Here is a 22,605-nt window from a genome sequence, read left to right as displayed (position 1 = left end):
CAAAAATACTTCAAAGATCTTGTGATCAAAATACTAACGTAAGCACTTGTTAAATCTGGGATGAGGACAGGGAGGAGGACAAGAAAGGAGCAGCTTCATTGGACAGTGTAAAAGATAATTACCCACTTAAATTAACTTACTAAATGAAAGGACCCATGCATAGAGAAGGAAAACAAATAATTATAGTATTTAGATTGATGGCCACAGAGTGCCCATTCTATAATGAGCACAGAATAATAAATACACTGGGTAATAAAACTATTCCTAGTCTAATATTTTCATCAGTTATATGCAGTTAATGAAACTGTTTTCTCTATTTATATTTATTATTAATTTACTTATTGCCTAGATATGCAAGTTTCCTTTTGAAAGTATTAAATAACCAATGCTCTGAATAGTGACAAGCTCTGAATCTTGATACAGAAACTGATGACAATTTGCTGTGATTCAAAAACTTAAATTAAAAGATATCCAGGAATATTTAAAGTTAAGCATCTGAACACATTTCCTTACACTGTCTAACGTCGTGGACACTAATGAATTGGTGATGCATCAAATTAAGTCCCATTGGTGTGGGGACAGAAAGTATTCCTTGTAGACTACCCAGAACACCTTCTAATGATTTAACTGTGCCAAATTTGAAGGTCGATGACCTTCCTTTTTGCAAATCAAAGTCAGCTTAACTGATTCTTCTGCCTGAGCTACATATGATTTTTCTCTTCACTACTGCAAATCTTCCCCAAAGATATGCATGGCAGAAACCATGATAGCACGTCTGGAGTGCATGATGTCTCTGTTCTGGCGCCTTATTAAAAAATGAGCCACAGAAATTTGTATAGATAAGTACTTTAAAATTTGATAATATGAAGAGTAGTAATGTTCATTTATACATAACAGAATCTTTCCTAGTAGAATGACTCAGTGTATAAAACACACAAAAGTAACTCTATATCTAAGTACTCAGTTAGCATACCTTTGCTTTAGAGGAAACTCCTAGAGCTTTGGCCTTTTTCGGATCAGGCTTGGGTTCTACAGTGCTGGAAACAGAATCTTCAACAAGTGCTTTGAGAAAAAAAGAATGTACTATAAAATCTAACATCACTTTATTCTGGGCAGGTTAAATATATAATAATGAGAAAGTCTGCAATTTTAAATGTATCAATTTATAGTGTTTTCAGTTAAGATTTTCCTCCAATCTTTTTTCTCTCTGAACTCCTCTTTAAGCATTACCTAGAGAAATTAATTCACTAAATCTACATCTGCTTTACCAACATTTAAAATGCAATTTTAAAACTATTTTCTAAATAGCATTTAAAGAAAATTGCTACTCACTTCAGGGTCTGTGATCTTTGATACTTAGTATTTACTACATAGCAATGTTCCAATAAATGCTATGATTAAAGATATACCTCGACACGAACAGTTTTACACATGCAAAATTTCTAACTTTAGAGAATCAACAATTTCTGTCCCATTAAACAGAACATTGTTTCGTTTAAGCAATAAGTCTAGAAAAATGGTTATAGTTTAGTTTTACTTTACATGATGGCATTTTAACAACAGATAAAGAAATCAAGGATTTTCCCTTAAAGATGATGAGTAAATATTAGAATGGATCTGTAAATGGTCAAGTACAGAGGAAGGAGAACTCATTTGGGAATGAGTAAATGGAGTTTTGTGTTGGTTTAGGATTGGCTGTCTGGCTGTCTGGCCTTGTGCAAGTCACTTAAAACTTTTGGGTTTCTTCATCAGTTAATAAAGATGGTTGTGGGGGACTGCTCCTGTGGTTTCGGGAATTGTAGCCCAAGCCATGAGCCAGGCCCCCCCGGGAGGCCTCTGAGTCTCAACAGCACACTGGAAGGCTGTGTGGCAGACAGGACCGAAGGCCACTCAGAGGGTTTCCATGGGAACCGGATTTAAGGAATGCTTATTATGCTTTGGAACTTGCTCTGCTTTTCTTATCTCTTAGTTAACTATTGACAATCTCTAGCAAGGAATATATGAAACCTTGCACCTAATGCCAGTGTGGTGTCAAGACGTTTAATAGACCCTGACACAGACAGGTCACAGTGCCCTCTATATTGATATCTATAATCTGTAGCTGTCAACTGTAATCCAAGTGCCTAAAAGCTATTGATGATTCATAAATGTTGACCTTGTATCTCCCATGCGTACCCTTCTAAATAAAAAGCATGAGGAATGGAAGTCTTGCGCTTTCTCCACTAGAGGGAACAGCCTCCTCCTTTTCCCCCCAGACGATATACAGCGTCCTGGATAGATTTATTCCACTGTGGTCTTGAAACCTCTGCTGGACAGAGAAGTGTCCAACCGAGCCAGGGCGTTGGAGGCAGCTCAGCCTCATCTGGCTCCCAACGTGGGGCAGATCAGCCTCAGATGGTCCCAATTCTCCCTCTAAATATAATAGCAAATAGGACTTGGGAACCAAATTAATCATCTTTGAACCGTCAGCATAGTGTCTGGTATAAAATAGGTACCTGACAAATGTCTGTGAACGAAGGGTAAGGAGAGATGGTGAAAGGGCTTGAGATTTAACCCATGAGGAAATATTATAAAAAAGGAAGGCTGGATTTCTTTTATTAGAGTTCCCTTGGCCTAGTTCCTTCCCTTTTAACCCTCTCAAAATATTTACCTGAGGAAGGCTGAAATTTGGCTGGAGCTGACCCTCCCATTGGTTTGGACGTTGCTTTAGCAGGTGCAACAGGCTTGGCAGGCATGTTAACTTTGGCTTTCTCTAGCATGGCCAATACCTGATCTTTAGATGTTGGCTAGGGAGACAATATAACAGAAGTGAGCGGCCACATAAATGATACACTCATATTATTCTTACTAACAGATCTGCCTTCAAACAAATCTTTGAGCTTCTAGTTTCGAAATACCAATGAAGTAAATACACACACAGTACAAGAGAAGTAACACACATTGTGAAGTCACACTACATTGGCTACCAGTCTAGAAGGCCACATTATCACCCCTGCAGAGTCAGCAGGTTCTAGTTCTACACTGCTGAGTAGTTTATTTTTGCTCTTACTAGGATTTCAAACTGAAACTCCTAGGAGGTAGTGGGATCTTTTGTCTATATAAATTCATGTTCAATATTTTTCTGATGGTTTCTAACAGCAGCAGCAGCAGCTACAAGAAGCAGTACCTTTAGTTTCCCTGTAGCCTTGGCCATTTTCTCATATCCTAAATGCATCATGAAGAACGGCAAAGCATCTTGGGCCTTCTTTCGCACATCTCCATTGCGATCCTCGAGGCAGGAGTAGAGGTGAGGAACACACAGGATAAGGTCTGTGGGGGTGGAACGAAGAGTTGGTAGTTTCTCAGCCAGCCAGCCCAGAATCTGCCAAAAAAAAATAAAGACTGGTTACACATTTCAAGTGGAAGTGGTTTTATAAACTCAGGCTTAAGAATTCCATCAGAACCAAACACTGAATTAGTTCTCACACTACAATTTTCCAATATGAAATCAGTAATTTTCATTGTTTAAGAACGGTGCTATATTTAAATCATATATGTAAAGATGACAATCTTCTTTAAGATAAGGATGCAATTCTTTGGACCATACTTGGGCATTAAATTATAAAGCTTTCATAGTTCTTAATACGTTTTAAAGATGAAAAACTTTTACTTATCTTTTTTTAACTCTAAAACTATTCAGCTAGAGAAGACACGAAACATTTATTTGATTGTAAGATGACAAGTTCTACTAGGGCTTCTGTTTTCGGCCTTCCAGCAACAGTTTTTCTCTATACCTCTAAAGTAATTCATATCTATATTTTAATTAAAGCTTTATTGAGATGGTTATAGATTCACATACAGTTATAAGAAATAATACCGAGAGATCCCATGCACCCTTTACTCAGTTTCCTGTTAAGCGGCACTTTACCAGACTACACTACAGTATCACAACCAGGATAGCAACATCGACACAAACCACTGATCTCATTCAGGTCGCCCCAGTTTTAGTTGTTCCCATGCGTGTATATGTGTATAATCTATACAGTTTCATCACATGTGTTAGGACATCCGCCATCCCAGTCAAGAGTTTGAACAGCTCCACTTAAAGGATCCCCTGTGTTGCCCCTTCTACAATCACACCCATTTCCTTCCTCTCCCCGCTCCCCGCCCCCTCAATCCCTGGTAACCATTACTCTAAAATCCCTGGTAATCATTTCTAAAATTTTGTCATTTCAAACATGTTTTATATAAATAGAATCATACATTTTGCAACTGTTTGGGATTGGTTTTTGCTACTCAGCATAATTCCTTAGAGATTTATCTGAATTGTTATATCAATAATTTGTTTCTTTTATTGCTAAGTAGTATTACACTTATGGACATAGAACAGTTTAACCATTCACTGTTTAGGAATATCTGACTTTATGGCTATAATGAATAAAGCTCTATAAATATTGGTGTATAAGTTTTCATAAACATAAACTTTGATTTTTCTGGAATAAATGCCCAAGATCACAAGATCACAATTATTGGGTCATATAGTAACTACATGTTAGTTTTATAAGAAACTGCCGAACTGTTTTTCCAGAGTGGCTGTACCAGTTTACATTTCCACCAGTAGTGTTTTCGTTTCTCTACATCCTTGCCAGCACTTGGTGTAAACTCTATTTTTTATTTTAGTAATCTTTATAGGTGAGTAGTGATAGCTTATTGCAGTTTTAATTTGCATTTCCCTGATGGCTAACAGTGTTGAACATCATTTGTGGCTTATTTGTCATCTGCAGCCTCCTTAGCTTTTGTTCATTTTCTAATTAGTTTTTTCTACCGTTTTTAGAGTTCTTTACATATTCAGATAATAGTCCTTTATCAGACAGAGTTTCTAAGTATTTTCTCCCACTCAGTAGCCTTATCTTTTTATCTTCTTCACAGAGTCTTTTGCAGAGTAAAAGGTCTTAACCCTTTGAGTGCCAACGTTACTGTGAGCGACGCTGACAAATTTTTCCAAAAATGCCAGTGTCGCTTCCAGCGACTCTTTTTTTTGATGGCTATAAATGTAAATAACAATGGAATAATTTGTATTTTATGTACCTCAGGTTATATACTGATATAACTTTTTCTCATGTTGATCCAAATTTCAAATTTTGCATGGCATTCAAAGGGTTAATTTTGATGAGGTCCAATTAATCAATTTTTCTTTGATGCATTGCGGTTTTGGTGTCAAGTCTAAAAATTCTTTGCCTGAAGAATTTCTATATCCTGAAGGCTTTCTACTATATTTAAAAGCTCAATAGTTTTAAGTTCAACATTTAGGTTCATGATCCATTTTGAGTTAATTTTTGTGTAAGATATATGAGGTTGATTTTTTGATCTCTGAATGCCAGTTGCTCCAGAATCAACTGTTGAAAGGCTGTCCTTCTGACTGGTGTAAAATGGTATCTCATTGTGGTACATTTACACAATGGAATACTATGCAGCAGAGAGAAAGAAGGAACTCCTGCCATTTGCGACAACATGGATGGAACTAGAGAGAATTATGGTTAGTGAAATAAGCCAGGCAAAGAAAGAAAAATACCATATGATATCACCTAATACAGGAAACTAAAGAACAACACAAACAAAAGAACGAAATAGGCAAAGACTAGAATAGTAGTCAGTAGGGGGGAGGGGGGAGGGAGAGAAGGGGGATAAGTAAGGGAAGGGTTTAGTCAAAGAACCCGTATAAAAGACTCATGGACATGGACAACGGGGCGGGATATGATTGCGGGAGACGGGGTGGGTTGGGTGGGGGAGAGAAATTGGGGGAAAAGGGGACAACTGTTATTAAAAAACCAAAAAAAAATAAGGAAGGCTATCCTTGAATTCTTTCATCAGCATTCAATAATTTTCAGTACACATGTTCTGTATTTGTTTTGTTAAATATGCATATTTAAAGATTTCATTTTCTTTGGAAGGATTATAAATGATATTATGTTTTTAATTTCAGTTTCCACATGCTCATTATAAAGAAATGTGATTGATTTTTGCATGTTTATTTTGTATCCTGCAATCTTACTGAATGTAATTATTAGCTTCTAGGAGTTTGGATTTTCTATGTAGACAGTCATGTTATCTTCAGTTACAGATAATTTTATTTATTCTTTATCCAATCTGTATGATTTTGTTTTTCTTGCTTTATTGCAGTGACTGGAACTTCCAGTACTATGCTAAGTAATAGTAATGAAAGTGGACATTCTTGTCTTGTTCCTGATCTTAGGGGGAGAGCATCTAGGCTTTCATCATTAAGTATGGTATTATATAGAGAGGTCTTTGTAAATGCTCTTTATCAAGTCAAGGTAATTTCCTTCTTCCATTACTAACTTGATGAGAGTTTTTATCATGACTAGGTGCTGGGTTTTCTCAAATCCCTTTTTTGTGTCAACTGATATGATTTTATGATTTTTCTTAGTATTTAGCTTATTGGTATGATGGATTACATTACAGATTTTTAGTGTTAATTCTATTTTTATGTTCTGATTAAAACCTCTTATTTTACTATTTAAGAGTGCTGGAAAAGAGAAAATTTCACAAAAAGGCTAGTCCTTTAAAAAGTTTTATTTAAAAAAAGGCACATGAAAGGCAAGACAAAAAAGCACATGAAGACAAAAGTTCCAGGAATGTGACTTCATTTTATTAATTGTTTGATCATGAAACACATTCTATCCATACATGTGTATTTATTAGGTAGGACCAAGCCTTTATGGAGGTAAAAGACTCGAGCAAGGCACATGATATCTGTAGTACTAACCTCTTGCCTCAGGAAAGGATTTTCCTTTTTAAGCTCTTCAGAAAGATCTTCTCCCTCCAGCCATTCCCTCATGCCCGTTTGTTCTGCCCAGGCATTCACCGTTGCTAGGGCAGCGGCTCGGACATTGCTCTGCATGGAGGAGAGAATCAGTAAAGGTAACATTAACTACGGTTTGCAGGTAGAGGGAACATGGAGCTTTCTCTAAGGTCCACATGAACATACTTGGAACCATCTTTTTTGAAACATAATCTAGTTCTATAGTTGTACTAAAATACCAAATTAGCTCTGGCTGGGTGGCTCAGTTGCTTGGAACACTGTCCCATACACCAACAGGGTCGTGGGTTTGATTCCTGGTCAGGGCACATGCCTGGACTGTGGGTTCAATCCCCAGTCAGGGTGAGTATGGGGGGCAGCCAATGGATGTTTCTCACATCAATGTTTCTCTCCCACATTGATGTTCCTCTCTCACCCCCTTCTTCTTTCTAAAGTCAATGAACATATTGTCGAATGAGGATTAAAAAAAAAAGAAACCTCTAAATTACAGTAAAACAAAAAACTCCAAATTGTACAGATCCTGTAGCCAGTTAACTAGGCAAAACAGTGACCCGGGCATAAAATATTATGTAAGAGGAATTAACTCTTTGGTTTTGCTTCCTGAACCTTTGGGGGCTCTTATGTCTATGTAGTGATTCTACACATTAGAGAATGCATAATGGTTATACTGAAATTACTAACTTTAACATTCATGCTTTTATATTAACTTCTATTCATAGAATGAGGACTTATTGACATGAAAAATATGAAAATAGTTCAATTCCTCACATTAAATGTAAGAGACATTCAAATACTCAATCTAGGGCTAAACCTAAGAGGCTTACAACATTCAATGAGACTAGAGGATCCTGCTCTAATAGGTCAGGGAAATAAGGGAGAAAATAAGTGATGATCCAAAAAGGTATTTATTTATTCATTCTTTACACTGATACCTTTAACAATGATGTCATAATCATAATAGGAACCATATTTTGAGTGCATACTGTACAAAACCGATACAGGTACCTTATGTACAGACTCATTTAATTCTGTAATAATGAAATTACACAAAGAAAATGAACATCAAAAGATAAATAACTTACCTAAGGGTCACAAAGCTAGTAAGTAATAATATCTGGTCATGTCAATACTGCCTGGGAGGTAAAGATGTTTACTATTTTCCTCTTAATATCCTCTCCAAAGTTTACAAACTGTTGACATGCTCCAGCACATTTGAGAAAAGAGAATTATTCTTAGCTCCAGAGTATGGCTGGCTTATTCTGAAATGGGGCTGTAGTGAAGAGTCAGGTTACCTTGCTGTCTCCAAGGACTGTGATGATAGGAATGCCTAAGTTCTTCACATGTTGCTTGATGTTTGGGCCCATGGCTACTGCCAACTGCTGGAGGATAGTCAATGTTTGCTGCACCTGAGTAGAGAGCCAACACTTCATGTTCAAATCATGAACAATCATGTGAAGTTCTGCAAGTCTGCTCTGTGTAGTTAATGCAGTAGGAAGTCTGGTGTTCTTAAGAGACAAGGAAAATCACCTTTTTATGATGCTACTCTAATTAACCTAGGAGTAATTTTTAGGCGGCAGCCTCTCCTTTTATCATTAGTTCATAAAATCAGAGTATTAGAATTTTAGACCATAGATTATACTGCTTTATAATTTTAAAGCAAGCTAAAGCCTAGTTTAAGAAAATCCTGACATAAAAATCCAAACTTAAAAATCAGAAATTAAGCATGTTTATGTATATTATAAGCAGTTTTATATAAAGATATTTAACATTCGAGTCCTTTAAAAAGCAAATCTGAGCTTCATAAAAATTTGACTAATAAATTTGCCATCTACCAGCATATCTTGCAGCACAGCTAAGAAATTAAAGAAAGCTATTTCTAGTTCAAAGCAAATAAAGTGACTATTCTTTTTTTTTTTTTTGATGGCGATGGTTTCATTGAAAAGGAACCTCCTGCCCCTGACTGGTGTGGCTCAGTGGGCTGGCGTCATCCCGTGAACCAAAGGTCTCCGGTTTGATTCCTACCTAGTCAGGGCACATGCCTGGGTTGGGGGCTGGGTCCTCGGTTGGGGGCATGTGAGAGACAACTGATAGGTGTTTCTTTCCTGCATCGATGTTTCTCTCCCTCTTCCTCCCTCCCTTCCCCTCTCTCTAAAAATAAATAAATAAAATCTTAAAAAAAAAAAAAAAGAAAGAAAAGGAACCTCCTAAAGGGGAAGGCGGTGAAAAAAAGAACAGGCATGCGTTCTACGTACCAAGATTTTATTTGAATCATTGAGTCGGCCCTTTAAGGCAGTTGGAAGTTCACCTATGTTTGGTTGGATAAATTTTGCTTCATTGATAATACCTGCCACTTCGTCTAGGCCTTCTTTCCTGATCTTCCAATTTTTGTCACCAATCTTAGATACCAACTCTGAGGTGATTTTATCACTGAAAAAACAGAAGACACCTTAATTCCAGACTTCTAAAAATTAATGATGTCACAGAGGTACCCAGGACTGAGAAAGAGAAGGCTCCAGATTAAAACTTCAGTACAATACTAAATCAAACAAACCATTTCCAACAAACCTACCTTATTTCTGTCCTTGGCAAAAGATCCACAACGTCATTGCCCCCGTCGTCTGGCTCGTCTCCATCCTCCCCTTCCTCTGCTCCACCTGTGCTGTGTTTGGAGATCCCTCTGGTTGGGGCAGGTGGGCTCTGTCCCTGCATCTACACCCAAACAAGGAACTCAGTGATGCTCATGAACTTGATGAAGGATATGAGAACAAATAAGCTGGAGAACAGTGCCTGTGTCAAAATTTCATATTCTTTCATAATACTTAGTATTTACACAGCACGTGTCATAATTCCTATTTAGGTTCCAATTTTGAGACTACATGGCCAAGGATATTTTTATAAAACCTATTAAGAGTCTGACTTCTCAATTCTGAAGCTGTCTTTTGACTTGTATGACTTGTAAGACAATATAGAGCAAGTCTGCCAAAACTTAGCAATTTCCATCACAAAGTTTATTCAAGGAGGAACAATAGTTTTTACTTAAACATTTTTTAAATGTTATATTTAATGTACTTTTTGAATAGGTCATACATTCAAAATACTGGGTTGGCCAAAAAGTCCATTAGTTTTTGTCCATAAAACTAAAGACACATTTCTCATTTTCACCAATGACTTTATTGATCTGGATATTTTGAGTATGTTGGCTATCTCCCGCTATTGGCTTCTGGTGGGTAGAGGCCAGGGGGGCTGCTAAGCATCTTCCAAAGCATAAGACAGCCACAGAGCAATATTTGAAATTCCAAAGGCACAAAGGACATAAAGAGGAGAGTCTCCCATCCTATACCATAGCTACCCTGTTCGTGTTCACTTAGACAGTCCAAGTCATAGATTTCTTAGGAACTCTTCATAGGGATACTTTATATATATAAAAGCAAATACATATATAATGTCCATTCCAAAGGGTTAGAAGTTTAAACTTAACTAATATAAGCTTTCTTAAGTCCACCAATAGATTGTATCATTTGTGAAATCTTACCTTCTCAAATTCTGCATCTATCTGGGATAGGAGGGCAGGCTTCTCATCTTCAAAGAACATTCGCAAAGAGGGACCAACATACAGATACATTACACCCAGCAGGGTGATCGCAGAAGTCCTCACAGCCTGGCAGAACGAAAGGAATTTTCCAAGTCAGAGCAGAACCACGAAGGTGGCTGTGCTGTGCCTACCGATGCTGGTGTGTACTCACCGGGTTTGTTGCAGCAAGAGCTGTCTTCACATTGCTAATGAAAGCTTTCACATTCAATCTAGAAGAAATAACATTTAGAATCAAAAACAAACAAACACAACAGTTTTATAAAGCCAGACTCTAGAAGTGGCTTCCTTTGGATGTATCCCAGAATCGCACCCATTGACCTTCTGCACTCACTTGAAGTGAGCTTTAAATACTATCCATATGCTGATCCCTCCAAAATCCAGTGTTAACTTCTCTCCTGAACTCCAGATTCAGACAGCCAACTGCCTTGGTGACATTTCTATTTGTATGTCTAGATATCACCCTACATCTGTCAAAACTAAACTCCTGATGTCTACACCCCAACTCCAAAACCTATTCTCCCCACAATCTTCCCTACCTCAGTGAAGAGCCCCAGCATTCTTCCATGTGCTCAGGCCGTCCTTGACTCCAGAGCCATCCTGACGCCTCTCTCTTATGCCCACTATCTTGGTTCAGTTCTACGTTTAAAGTATATTCTGAGTCATAACACTTCCATCTCTACAAAGAACGTCCAAGTCACTGTAATTTCTTGACAGGATTATTCCAACAGCTTACTAAGTAGTCTCCCTGCTTCTGCCCTTGGTCCTCACTATCTGTTCCGACTAGAGTCAGAATAATCTTGTTACTCCTCTGCTCAAACCTCTGAATCTCCAATATCAGTTTCCATTCCTTCCCACCATCCCCACTTTCAAAAGAGACCAACATTTCTAGTGCTCTTATCATGCCAGGTCCAGTTCTCAGCATTTCACATATTTTCCACAACAACCTATGAGGTGCCATTTTGGCATTTTACAGAAAGGGAAATTAGGTCAAAAGAGGAGCAGTCCCTTGCCCAAGGCTACACAGCTGGAAAGTGGCAGGTTAGAGATATGACCCTACGTGGTCTGGCTTCACAGACCACCTTCTGAACCACTGCTCTCCTCTCTGAAATTTTAGTTCATAGCTCTTCTGCAGCCCAGTGCCTCTCTCGCTGTAAACAAGGGCTTCCAACCAGATTTCTGCTGCATTAAAAACAAAAATAAAAACAAAACAAAGCTGGAGGTGCTATATGACCTGGCTTCCTTGTCTTTTTCCAATTTTGTCTCCTACCACTCTCCACCCCTCACTTATTCCACTCTAGCTACATTCTGAAGAACAATCACTCATCCTATTTTTAAATACATCACATGTGCTCTTACCACAGGGCTTTTGCACTTGCTGTCCCTTGGTCTAGAATGTTCTCCCAGATTGTCTCAACTAACTCTCTCATGTCCTGAAGGTCTCTGCTCAAATGTCATTGTTTCTGGAAGGACTCTTGTTCTACGTTATAGAAAAAAACTCCATCCCAATGGCACTAACCCCTTAACCTGCTTTTTAAAAATTCTGTTGTTCTTAGACCTCCTCATATATTTTTTATTGCTTATTGTCACATCCCCTTACTCAAATACAGTTCTGTGAAAACAGGAATTTTTATCTTGTCCATGATATATTCCTAGGGCCTGGAACAAATGACTGGAATATCATAGATACACATATGTAATTGTTGAATAAGTGAATAAAAGATCATGGATGAATAGAATAAAAAGAGGAAACTATTCACCTGGCTTTTATGTCATGCCAAGAGATTAATTTTACACCAAAAACTATACAATTAAGAAGTTATAACAATACTCTCAACTACGGGAGGACACCACGGACACTGCCACAACAATTCTTTGCCTGAATGACACTTGAAGAACTTCTAGAGCAGTGTTTCTTCACTTGGTAGAACTCAGAACTGTTGTGCAAGATATTAAAAGGGATGTTGTAAAAAGCAACATGACACAGAAAAAGGCAACACAAAATAGCAACTGCAATATTTTTTCTTGGAACCAGAAGGCCTATGTTTAAATCTTGCTTTTGCCATTTCCTGGCTGTGACTTGGACAGATTACTTAAGCTTTCTGTGCCCTAGTTTTCTTATTTATAAAGCAGAGATAAAAATCCCTGATGATTGAATCAGATAAATTATTTAGAAAATGCCCCGCATAAAGCTCTATAAAATTTTGCTAAATGAAATAACCAAATGTGTTTAATATGCAAATAAGTTTGGGAAAACATCAAGTTAAACAAGCTTCCCTATCGCATGACTTCTGAGAGCCTTAGTTCACCAATGTGCACTATAGGTCTCTAAATAAACACGACTGTATGCAGTAATGTGCAAACGTATTTGATCAGCAATCTTTGGAAATGGCTTTTCTGTGACACAGTTGTTAAGATTTGGGGAAAAATAACTTAGAGAACTCTAATGTTAGTGGGTGTCAAAATGCAGGTGCACAAGCCAATGCAGGCAGTCCCTGACTTATGATGGTTTAACGTAGGGTTTTTTGACTTTACAATGCTGTGGAGATACACATACTATATAACATGAGATATTCAAACTTCAGATGATTTTGTCCCGCTGTAGGCTAATAAAAGCGTTCTGAGCACGTGTAAGGTAGTCCAAGCTAAGCTCCGATGTTCAGTGGGTTAGGTGTATTACATGCATTTTCAACTTACAGTGGATTTACTGGAATGCAAATCTATCATAAGTCAAAGAGCTTTTGTACAGACTTTTGAGGAACAAATGAAGTTTTGTTTTATATAAACTCTGGTTTCTCAGAAAATAAGCAGAGATAGATAAAACAAATCTAATCACCAGTTAGAGACTGGCAAAACAATTATGTTGTACTGGATTTTTTTCTGACTTACCCAGAAAAACCAAATTCTTTTATTGCATTTGATAGCCAATTCAGAGTTTCTGATTGATTCTTGGGATTCTTCTGGGAGAAAGCCATTGACATAACCTGGAGCAGGAGGGAAAAAAAGCCACAGATCTGTATTTTCTCTCATATTTCTCATAGAAATACAGCACGACATTAAGATAGAAGTAGATGAAACATAGTTTTTCTGATGCTAAAACAATTCTAAGAATGACTTTAGGAATAAAATACTTGACCTAAGTGACAGTAGTATTAAAAGCATTCTGGACTGTTTACAACTTTTCATTAGTGATCACTCTGGATTATGTCTTAAGAGAAAATTACTCTCATCTTCAACAGAATATTCTTGACTAAGATAAAGTTTAATTACCATGCAATAGTGTATTATTAAAGATAAAAATAAAAACACAGTTATCAAAAACAGCTTTGCTTGAGAAGACAGGAACTAAGCTTAATTAGTAACCTTAAATTACAGTTTGGAAAAAAACTGGGAAAACCTGGGGAGAGAGAGCTCTGTGTCACTAACCTGCTCAGCTGTCCATGGCAACATACAAGCTTCAGCTATTGCTGTCATAGCTTCTTTTGCATTGTTCCCACATTTCACATCTCCAATCTTGTCTACAAGGCCATCCAAGACAATCTGAGCGGAGGTTTTGGAAAAATTTCCCTTCTGGGCAATTAAAGCAACTATGTGAAGCTTCATCTGCATCACCTGAACAAGGATAGTTATGATAAATTTATGAGTAAGCCGAAGATATTTATTTATGTACTTATTTCTTAAAGTAGCTTTAAGATGTAACATAGTCAAGGACAGCTGAGAACATGACCAAACTAAAATTAGGATTTTAAACAAAGAAAAATAATTTTTATCCTTTAATTACTATCAATTAAAGTAGCTAAGTAGCAGGTAAGAGAAAGAAATCAAATCAACACTTTAACCACATGGAAATTTTATGAATTGAAAAATATAATTTCTATATTGTTCTTATATAATTATTTGCACATAGTATTGAATACACATCTTTCAATACATAACAAATGACCATAGTAACCACATAATTTAGAGTTCCTAACTGAGTTGCTCACAAAAAAACTGTAATCCTCACACACACACACACAACAGGGCTTGAGAGACTTAAAGAACTTGTAGATTTTTAAGTGGAAGGAAGAAAGTAGCTTGGAAAACAATTTAACGATATTAATGTAATGATGGCAGACATATTGGACTTGAGACCCCTTTGCCCACTAATATTTCCCTTTGTTTTGTTTGAATATTTAAATAACAAATGGTGGCAAGGATGTAGAGAAAGTGGAACTCTCTTGCATTGCTGGTGTGAATATAAAATAGCGCAACAACTTTGGAAAACAGTTTGGCAGTTCCTCAAAAAACTTAAAACATGGAGTTACCATATGACCCAGCAATTTAACATCTAGGTATAGATCCCGAGAGAATTAAAAATGTGTTCACATAAAGACTTGTGCACAAATGTTCTTGGCAGCATTATTCACGATAGCCAAAAAGTGGAAACAATGAAAATGCACATCAACTAATAAATAGGTAGATAAAATGTTGTATATCCATACAATGGAATATTATTTAGCAATAAAATAGAATGTAGAGTTGATACATGCTGCAATATGAATAGTGAAAATATTATGCAAACCAAAAGCTAGACACAACAAAAGGCTACATTTTGTATCATTCCATTTATATGAAATGTCTAGGAGAAGTTGTCCATAGAGGCAGAAAGTAGATTAATAGTTGCTAGGGACTGGGAGGTGGGGGATGAATTTGGGAAGGAACAGAGAGTGACTGCTAATGGGTATGGGGTTTCTTTTTGGGGTGATGAAAATATCCTATAATTATAAAGTGGTAAGAGTTGAAGAACTATAAGAATATACTAAAAGCCGCTACACTGTACACTTTAAAACAGTGAGTTTTATACTCTCAATAAAGTTGTTATAAAGGAAAAAGTATATAAAGTTATCCCTTGTTATGGATCTAACACACAGGAGGGTATTAGCTGAAACCAGGTGTGCTGCCTCCACCTACCTGAGCAGCGGCGTAAAGAAAAGTTTAGAAGTGGTATGAGGGGAAGAGGGCAGTTTGAGAACCTTTCGGCACAGGAAGCTTTTATGGAGCTGGGTAGAAGGGATGAGGTACTACAAACGGCACTAAGGGGACACGGTGAAAGGGAGCTAAGAATCCCATGGAGAGAACAAGAGGAGGCAGAAAAGAAGCAAAAAGGACACTGGCAGGATGCCAAAAACAGACCTGAAACATTAAAAAACGTTGCTTTTTTGGCATGATGTCTATGTATATCTGGGAGAAGGAAAATCTTTTCCTGTTTTCCTTCCTGTATCACTTTCCTTACACCTAACTTTTTAGACCAAATAACTACTGCTAAATTTCATCTCTATTATCAGTTAATTAAATAGACTGTGTGGTAATTTTTCCACTGGCAACTTAAAGACTGCATTAATTTTTTTATCCAAATAAGAAAGTTATCTCACTGTTTATCCCTCCTTTGAATATATAAAGATTAGAGGATTTCTAGGCCTAAATAATGAAGAGAAAATGCACATATAAAAATTAAACAAACAATACACATTTATTCATTTAAATTTAGATGACACATTTCTGAGTGATTAAAAAATAAAAAGCTAAAAATCATTACCAAAACTATACCCCTCTACATACAATGATGTAATAGAAATTACTTCAACAGAAGACATTAAATCCAGTTTAAAAATACCTGAAAATTAGTTTCTTTCCATCCAGGCTTCTTGGCCAGCATCCTCACTAATGCCTGGCATGGCATTTCAGTTCGGTCCATTAGTTCAACAGCCTTGAAGCAGAACCAGAGAATAAGAGCTAAGGGGTAATGAGTGGCTCTAAGGAACAGTATGTAACAAAATAGGAATAGAAATGAAGAGCGATACAGGGGGACCTTATATAATTTGTTATAATGCTTTGTTTCTTAAGTTGGATGTTTGATATATAGTTGTTATGTGAGTAACATTGAAATTTTTTTTCTCACATTTTAGGAATTCACAAATAATTTGCTCCAAGGAAAGTAATGGTAACATAGTTTTCATTTGCCTAGTGTGGTGGCAGAAACTGCTTAATATTTTGACTTATTTGATTTTCCTAAAAACACAGAAAAGTAGAGTAGGTTAGAAGTGGTTAAGTATTAACTTTTGAAGATGCACCAATTCAGGTCTCCACGCAACACGTGGCAGATGCTGCACTGAAAGCCGGATGTCCTGCCCCAAGCCCCAGTGCTCTTCCAGTTTCTCCACCCTCCTCATTAGAATCACAGAGCACATGCCGAGATGAACTACCACGCTCCTTTCCGACAGGAGCTTCTCACACCCAGTGATAATATCTGTTCCTCCAAGAATCAGGACGACAAAGAGGGAAACAGAAGTGGATGAGGGGGCAGTTTAAGTGGAGAGATTGTTTGCTTACTAGTATTAAAAAATAAATACCATAATACTGAAATTCATCTAAACCTTCTAATTCAGAATAAACCTAATTTTCTTGGGCAAGTACTAAGTTATGAAATTATAGAGACCATAGGAAGGTGTTGAAAGATAAACACTACACAGCTGAAAAAACAAACAAAAAAACCTCCCCTCATTTTTAAGTAACACCCTGCAACATGTTCACTGGTTCTAAAACACAGCACCAGGACAAGCCTTCCATTTTCAATCTCATCACTTCTACATCATGTAATTTTATTTCACACTCAATTCATCCTTATGCACCTACCTTTTGGAACTCTTCCATACAGGCTAGTCTCTCCTTCCAGTTACTGCTGTCTAGAAGTTGTATACAGGTAGCGGGAAGGACAGCTGAAGCCTTTTCTTCACATACTTCAATCTGTAAGATATAAACGCATTAAAGTTAAAAATTGCTTAGGGAAACAAATGGCAAGAATGTAAAAACACAAGAATACTTCTCTAGGTATGCTATAGTATCTGAGGCTTCTATTTTTGTACCATAAAGGGGAAGTTTACCTAAGGCAGTTACAAGAAGCTGAAAAGTATGACATAACTGTAAGTTGTAGAATTCAGGAAAGAAAGAACTTAAAATCTTCTCATGTATATTGACGTCCCATGGCTTTATGAGTCTGAGACATATTACATGATACTGACCGAGAGCTCAGGCTCCACTATTTCTTTGATCTCCAATACTTTCTTGTTCTTGGTTCCGGTGCTACCTGCGCCTCCTGGTGCACTTGGTTTCCCCTTCTTAGGTGGCCCACCAGCCTGCAAGCATTTAAAAAAAAGAAAGAAAAAAAAAAATTAAACCACTTAAGGACTTACAAGAGCGTTTCTTAAAATTTTTGTGGGTCAGAGACTTCTTGAAAATTTTACTGAAATGAGGGAGTATTGGAACTATGTATGGTGACTTATTGTGGTTATCATTTCACAACATACACAAATACCAAATCATTATGTTATACACACAAAACTAATACAATATTGTATGTGAATTATATCTCAATAAAACTTTTTTTAAAAATGAGGGATAACTCAACCAACAACAACAACAAAAGCTTATTTTTAGTGCCCGCAGAATTTAGCTGTTTCAAAGGCAGACAGGCCTTCTGAAGACCATTTGTGGGAGAAACCGTAGGCCCCATTTTAAGAACTTAAGGAATCCACAGGACACGTGTTTACTTAAAGGAATGCCATACTTGCCCTTGGGCACTTTCGCCTCTCCCACACTGTACAAAGGTAATAAAACCTGGACTGGAATGGAGACTTAGTGACGCAATTCAGCAGCATTACTAGCAAAACGAGGAAGGGGATGTTATTTATGTTAAGTGCCTTGCCACATTTTATTTCATTATTTAATGATACTTTTTGATCCCTTAAAATGCACTCCTGTACTTCCATTACCGTTTTCACCTCTATTAAAGTCTCAAATAACCAAATGTATTATTGAGATACTCTGTCTTCATGAACAGATGTTCTGCTATATTTTGAATGTGGTAATGAGTTCATTTTTCAAATGAAATCATATTGGAAGGACAACCACTAACCTGAGATTCGGACCCTACCTTATATAAATTCTAATTTTTAAACCATATTTTCTAAGTCATCTATTAACCTTAGTAGCAGGTGCCTTTTTTAAGGGTCCTGGCTTGGGTACTGAAATGTCCTTTGTGTCCTTATCTCCTGCAGCCCCTGAAGAAGCAGTCCTTCCAGGAACAGGCTTGAATTCCTTCTTCTCAGCTGCCGGTCCAGCTTTCTTACCATGCACCAGCTCTACTTTTTCTGAACATTCTTTGATCTAGAGAATGAAATTGAGGTGAACATCATTAAGCCCAATTGTAAAACACAGTCACTACCTTATTACTTAATAGATCATTTGAACCACAATTAGGTGAGAATTCAGAGAGAAAAGTTTCCTTTTCAACAAAAATAAACTATCCAGACTTTCTTACATTTTTATTTCTATACAAACTTGAATTACAATAACCACATTTCTGATAGAAGACATTCACATTTAGAAAGGTAATTTTCCAGATATTAGAAAAAAAATTATCTTAAAACCGCGGTTTTCACCTTTACAGATGATGATCATTAAGCTTTATTTTTTTGTTATAATTTGAAAGATATTCCTACTAATATAATTGCAGCTTGGGATAAAATTTCAATCTTCAAAAGCTGTGTTTTCAAACGCTAGGTTTGAACCACCAGTGGTGATGAAATAAATTTCACAAGTTGATATCAGCATTTTTGTCTCAATAAAACAGAACAGACAAAATTGAAAATAAAACCATAATGCACTGTTGTCCATTTCCACTATAATTTATTACTAACTTACCTTGTCAAGCTTAAGTTTGTCTACATCAACTAAGAATGGGTTCACTGCTTTCTCACCAACCACCTTCAAAGCAGTACCCAACGCTTCAAACGCAGCGTCTCTGACTTCAGAAGCAGAATCACTGATGTGCTGTGGTCGGGAAGTAAACAAAATGGTCTCAATACAAGGTTCTCTAGGTATTACTGATTAAGTCAGTCTAATGGTTGTTGGATAAAGAATTTGCCTTTTATAATTCATTGAAGCTAAGTATAGCTTTCCTTTTACCAACTAACAGTTACTGTTTCACAAATTCTTTTTGGCTTAAGGAAACCTCTGATAATCCATTTAGCGTGTTTGCGCTTCCTTTTCCTCCTACCCTCTATCTTAAGTGCCTCACATTCAAATAATCTTCAAATGCTCCAAATTGCACGCTTGCGCTTGGCCAGATCCAGCTGAATGCCAGTAAAGGGGCCAAATAAGAAACAAAATGTTTAGCAATTAGTGAAACTTGTGCTTCAAGGACAGGAACGCAACAATACAAGAATTTGGATTCAGTTTCCAAAGCTTCTCAAAAGACTTCAATATACAGTCTGAAAGTCAAATCGTCACTGTACGTAATTAGTAGGGGAAAAAAAATTTTTCCTAGATATAAAATATTCCCCCGATTTCCAAGAGAGTCCATACCTTGAGTAGAGCCGCACAAAAGGGCTTCAGCAAGCTCTTAGGCAGGGTAGAAGCGGTGCAGTGGCGGAAGCTTCTTGCAATAAAAAGCGATGTCTGCTGCTTGATGGTTGGATTTTTATTATCCATTACTGCTAAAACATCCTCACTGATGTTCTGTAGTGTGGTCTTTAGAAATAAAATGTGGTCACTAAGCTTTTTTCAACTGAAAGCAAAATATCACATTAACAGAATTTACATGAGACAAAAGCACAGACTCATGTTGTCAACTCACAGTAAGGAAGATTGCATCAATTGCCTCCTGCAGGGCTTGTACTACTTGAGGCTTCTTCTCTTTGAATTTTTCCAAAATGGTTGGCACAACCTATAAAAATGAACAGCTGGAATATTATCTGGCAACAAAAAGGAATGAGGTACTGATACATACTACAACATGGATGAACCTTGAAAGCATTATGCTAAGTCAAAGAAGCCAGTCACAAATGATCACATAATATGACTCCACTTATATGAAATGTCAGATCCATAGACAGAAAGCAGATTAGTGGCTGCCAGGGTCTAGGGGTAGGGAAGAATGGGGAGTGACTGAAAATGGGCATAGGGTTTGTATTTGGGGGTGATAAAAATATTCTGGAATTAGATAGTGGTAATGGTTACACAATCTTGTGAATATACTAAAACCACTAAATTACACATTTTAAAAAGAGGGTGAATTTTATAGTAAGTTATAGCTCAAAAAAGCTGTTATTAAAACAATGTTTGGTTCTATCAAAACAAAAAAAGTGAATATCCCAGTTGGCAAAAAGTCATTTCAGTCTTTGAAGGGCACAACAATCGCATGCTAGAACAATTAAGGGCTCCAATCCTGCACCAGCACAGCGGTGCTTCTCAGCCTTTTGTCAGTATCTACACCTTACATGCTACCATAAAACCATTGCTATCAGAAACATCTCTTACGAGACAAGATAATTCTCAACTGGGTGGATTGACAGGTATAGTACATAATTCTTTCTCCCCACCCAAGATTCTGACACATCACACTGGACTAGACTGACTGTCTCCTGCACATTAATTACACTAAAGAAAAAAAATAGTATCAGAAATTGCAGCAATTTTGATCAGAATTACATCCTTGTAGTCAAGAACTCAGTTTAGATCAGTAAAGTTGAAATTTTTATAATTTTTATTTTATCTTATAAACTATCACTAATTCACGAAATATTTACTGAATGCCTAATGCAGCTATTGAGTGCCAAGCACTGTGCTAGTAGGCAAATTACAGTTGTTTTTTAAAGTCCAAAAGATATAAGCAAAGGTTAATGGCATCCAAAATAAACTTTTTTCAAGATTTCACAGAAGTGATACATATTATAAAGAGTATGGTTTTGGAAAAAGTGGGACAACTGTAATAGAAAAACAATAAAAATAAATTAAAAAAAAAAAAAGGAGTATGGTTTCCATGAAGAAATATAAAAAGATTTTTAATACTAGGAGTTAGTTATAAACTTAAAAATCAAGATATTTTAATGGTTATAAAGCTAAAGTTCCTTTTATATATATTGCCAAAAAGATAGTTTATAAATAGCTAAAGAAAATAAAGCTGAACCACTAACATGTTTGTTATCAAACACTGTATATAATATAATTTTAAGGGGGGGGGGGGTCCCCAAACTACCAAGTACTAGAGACATTCTTTAAGCTGCACAACAAAATGTCACAAAGCCAGAATCAGAACTCAAACTAGAGAGCCAGGCAATCATCCAACTATAATTTAGTAAATTAAAATGTATTTTAAAAATTGTTTACTAGATTGAATAGTTATTCCTAATATAAAAGTATAAAATATTCTAATAACAAAAAATTGACCAAAAGCTAATACAGATAGTATACACAGATATTACATACTGATTGCTATAAAAATATTAATTATAACTTAACTTCAATTTATGATTTATACTTATGATTTGTATTTATAAGTTTTTTAAAAATATTTTATTTATTTATCTTTAGAGAGAGGGAAAGGAAGGGAGAGGAATATTGATGTGCGAGAGAAATGTTGATTGTTTACCTCTTGCACGTCCCCAATCAAGGACGTGGCCTGCAACCCTGGCATGGGCCCTGACGGGGAATCGAACTGGTGACCTTTTTGGTCTGCAGGAGACGCCCATCCCACTGAGTTACAGCAGTCAGAGCTAAGGCTTTTTTTGGACCCTTATTTTTACTTCTCTGGTAACAAGCTAGTCATGATTTATTTTTATTTGGTACTGTCTTCTCTTTTTCAGTTAAGTCCTCTGAAATTATTTTTAATGCTATGAGTTCGAAGCTCCAAATACTGTAACTAAGTGAGGCTAAATATTAGCTTCACAATATAAAACTGACACATGGTTATGGACCATCTGGAGACTCTTCAGTTTATCTAGGGAATCAAATGATCAAGTTAAACCCTAAAGTTCAGTACAATTTTCAGATGCTGAACCATTCTAAGTAACTCAGATATAGAGGCCAAATGACAGATGCCACAGCTAAACATTTCAATTTATTAAAACTATTACCAAACTTGATTGCTTCCAAATTTATACAAAGAATATAGTATATTCAACAAATGTCTCCAGTGAGATTTTCTTAGAATTAAACTTATATATCACAAGCAGTGTAACCTATATAAGTTAATTATTTTCCAAATAGAAAAACACTATATAATGCATTTTATAAATAAATTTCACTTCCGGTTTTATATTGCCTTTTCTACTGTCATTTTTGCTCTGTCCTGGATATCCTAAGTTTTATTTCATCCTAT

General features: G+C 36.5%; 1 protein-coding gene across 4 annotated transcripts in view; it reads right to left on the bottom strand.

The window, feature by feature from the left end:
• CKAP5 (cytoskeleton associated protein 5) overlaps positions 1–22,605 on the bottom strand; it is an 84,003-nt gene that overhangs the window by 25,361 nt on the left and 36,037 nt on the right. For all 4 annotated transcript variants that reach the window (XM_090261798.1, XM_090261809.1, XM_090261804.1 and 1 more), the window contains exons 10-27: positions 20,083–20,172; positions 19,812–19,976; positions 19,149–19,277; positions 18,429–18,611; positions 17,468–17,581; positions 17,082–17,192; positions 16,063–16,155; positions 13,833–14,018; positions 13,296–13,390; positions 10,561–10,618; positions 10,350–10,475; positions 9,387–9,526; positions 9,070–9,244; positions 8,110–8,223; positions 6,764–6,892; positions 3,167–3,361; positions 2,651–2,786; positions 974–1,062 (exon numbers count right to left, since the gene is read on the bottom strand). In XM_090261798.1, coding sequence (XP_090117924.1) covers positions 974–1,062; positions 2,651–2,786; positions 3,167–3,361; positions 6,764–6,892; positions 8,110–8,223; positions 9,070–9,244; positions 9,387–9,526; positions 10,350–10,475; positions 10,561–10,618; positions 13,296–13,390; positions 13,833–14,018; positions 16,063–16,155; positions 17,082–17,192; positions 17,468–17,581; positions 18,429–18,611; positions 19,149–19,277; positions 19,812–19,976; positions 20,083–20,172 — 2,328 coding nt within the window. The remainder of the gene's footprint in view (positions 1–973; positions 1,063–2,650; positions 2,787–3,166; positions 3,362–6,763; positions 6,893–8,109; positions 8,224–9,069; positions 9,245–9,386; positions 9,527–10,349; positions 10,476–10,560; positions 10,619–13,295; positions 13,391–13,832; positions 14,019–16,062; positions 16,156–17,081; positions 17,193–17,467; positions 17,582–18,428; positions 18,612–19,148; positions 19,278–19,811; positions 19,977–20,082; positions 20,173–22,605) is intronic.

The sequence above is a fragment of the Furipterus horrens genome, unplaced genomic scaffold, assembly GCF_987537825.1.
Source record: "Furipterus horrens unplaced genomic scaffold, mFurHor1.1.pri manual_scaffold_2, whole genome shotgun sequence".
NCBI classification, from domain to species: Eukaryota; Metazoa; Chordata; class Mammalia; order Chiroptera; family Furipteridae; genus Furipterus; species Furipterus horrens.
Note: the sequence above shows the minus strand (reverse complement) of the source record. Positions and strands in the feature narration are given on the sequence as shown.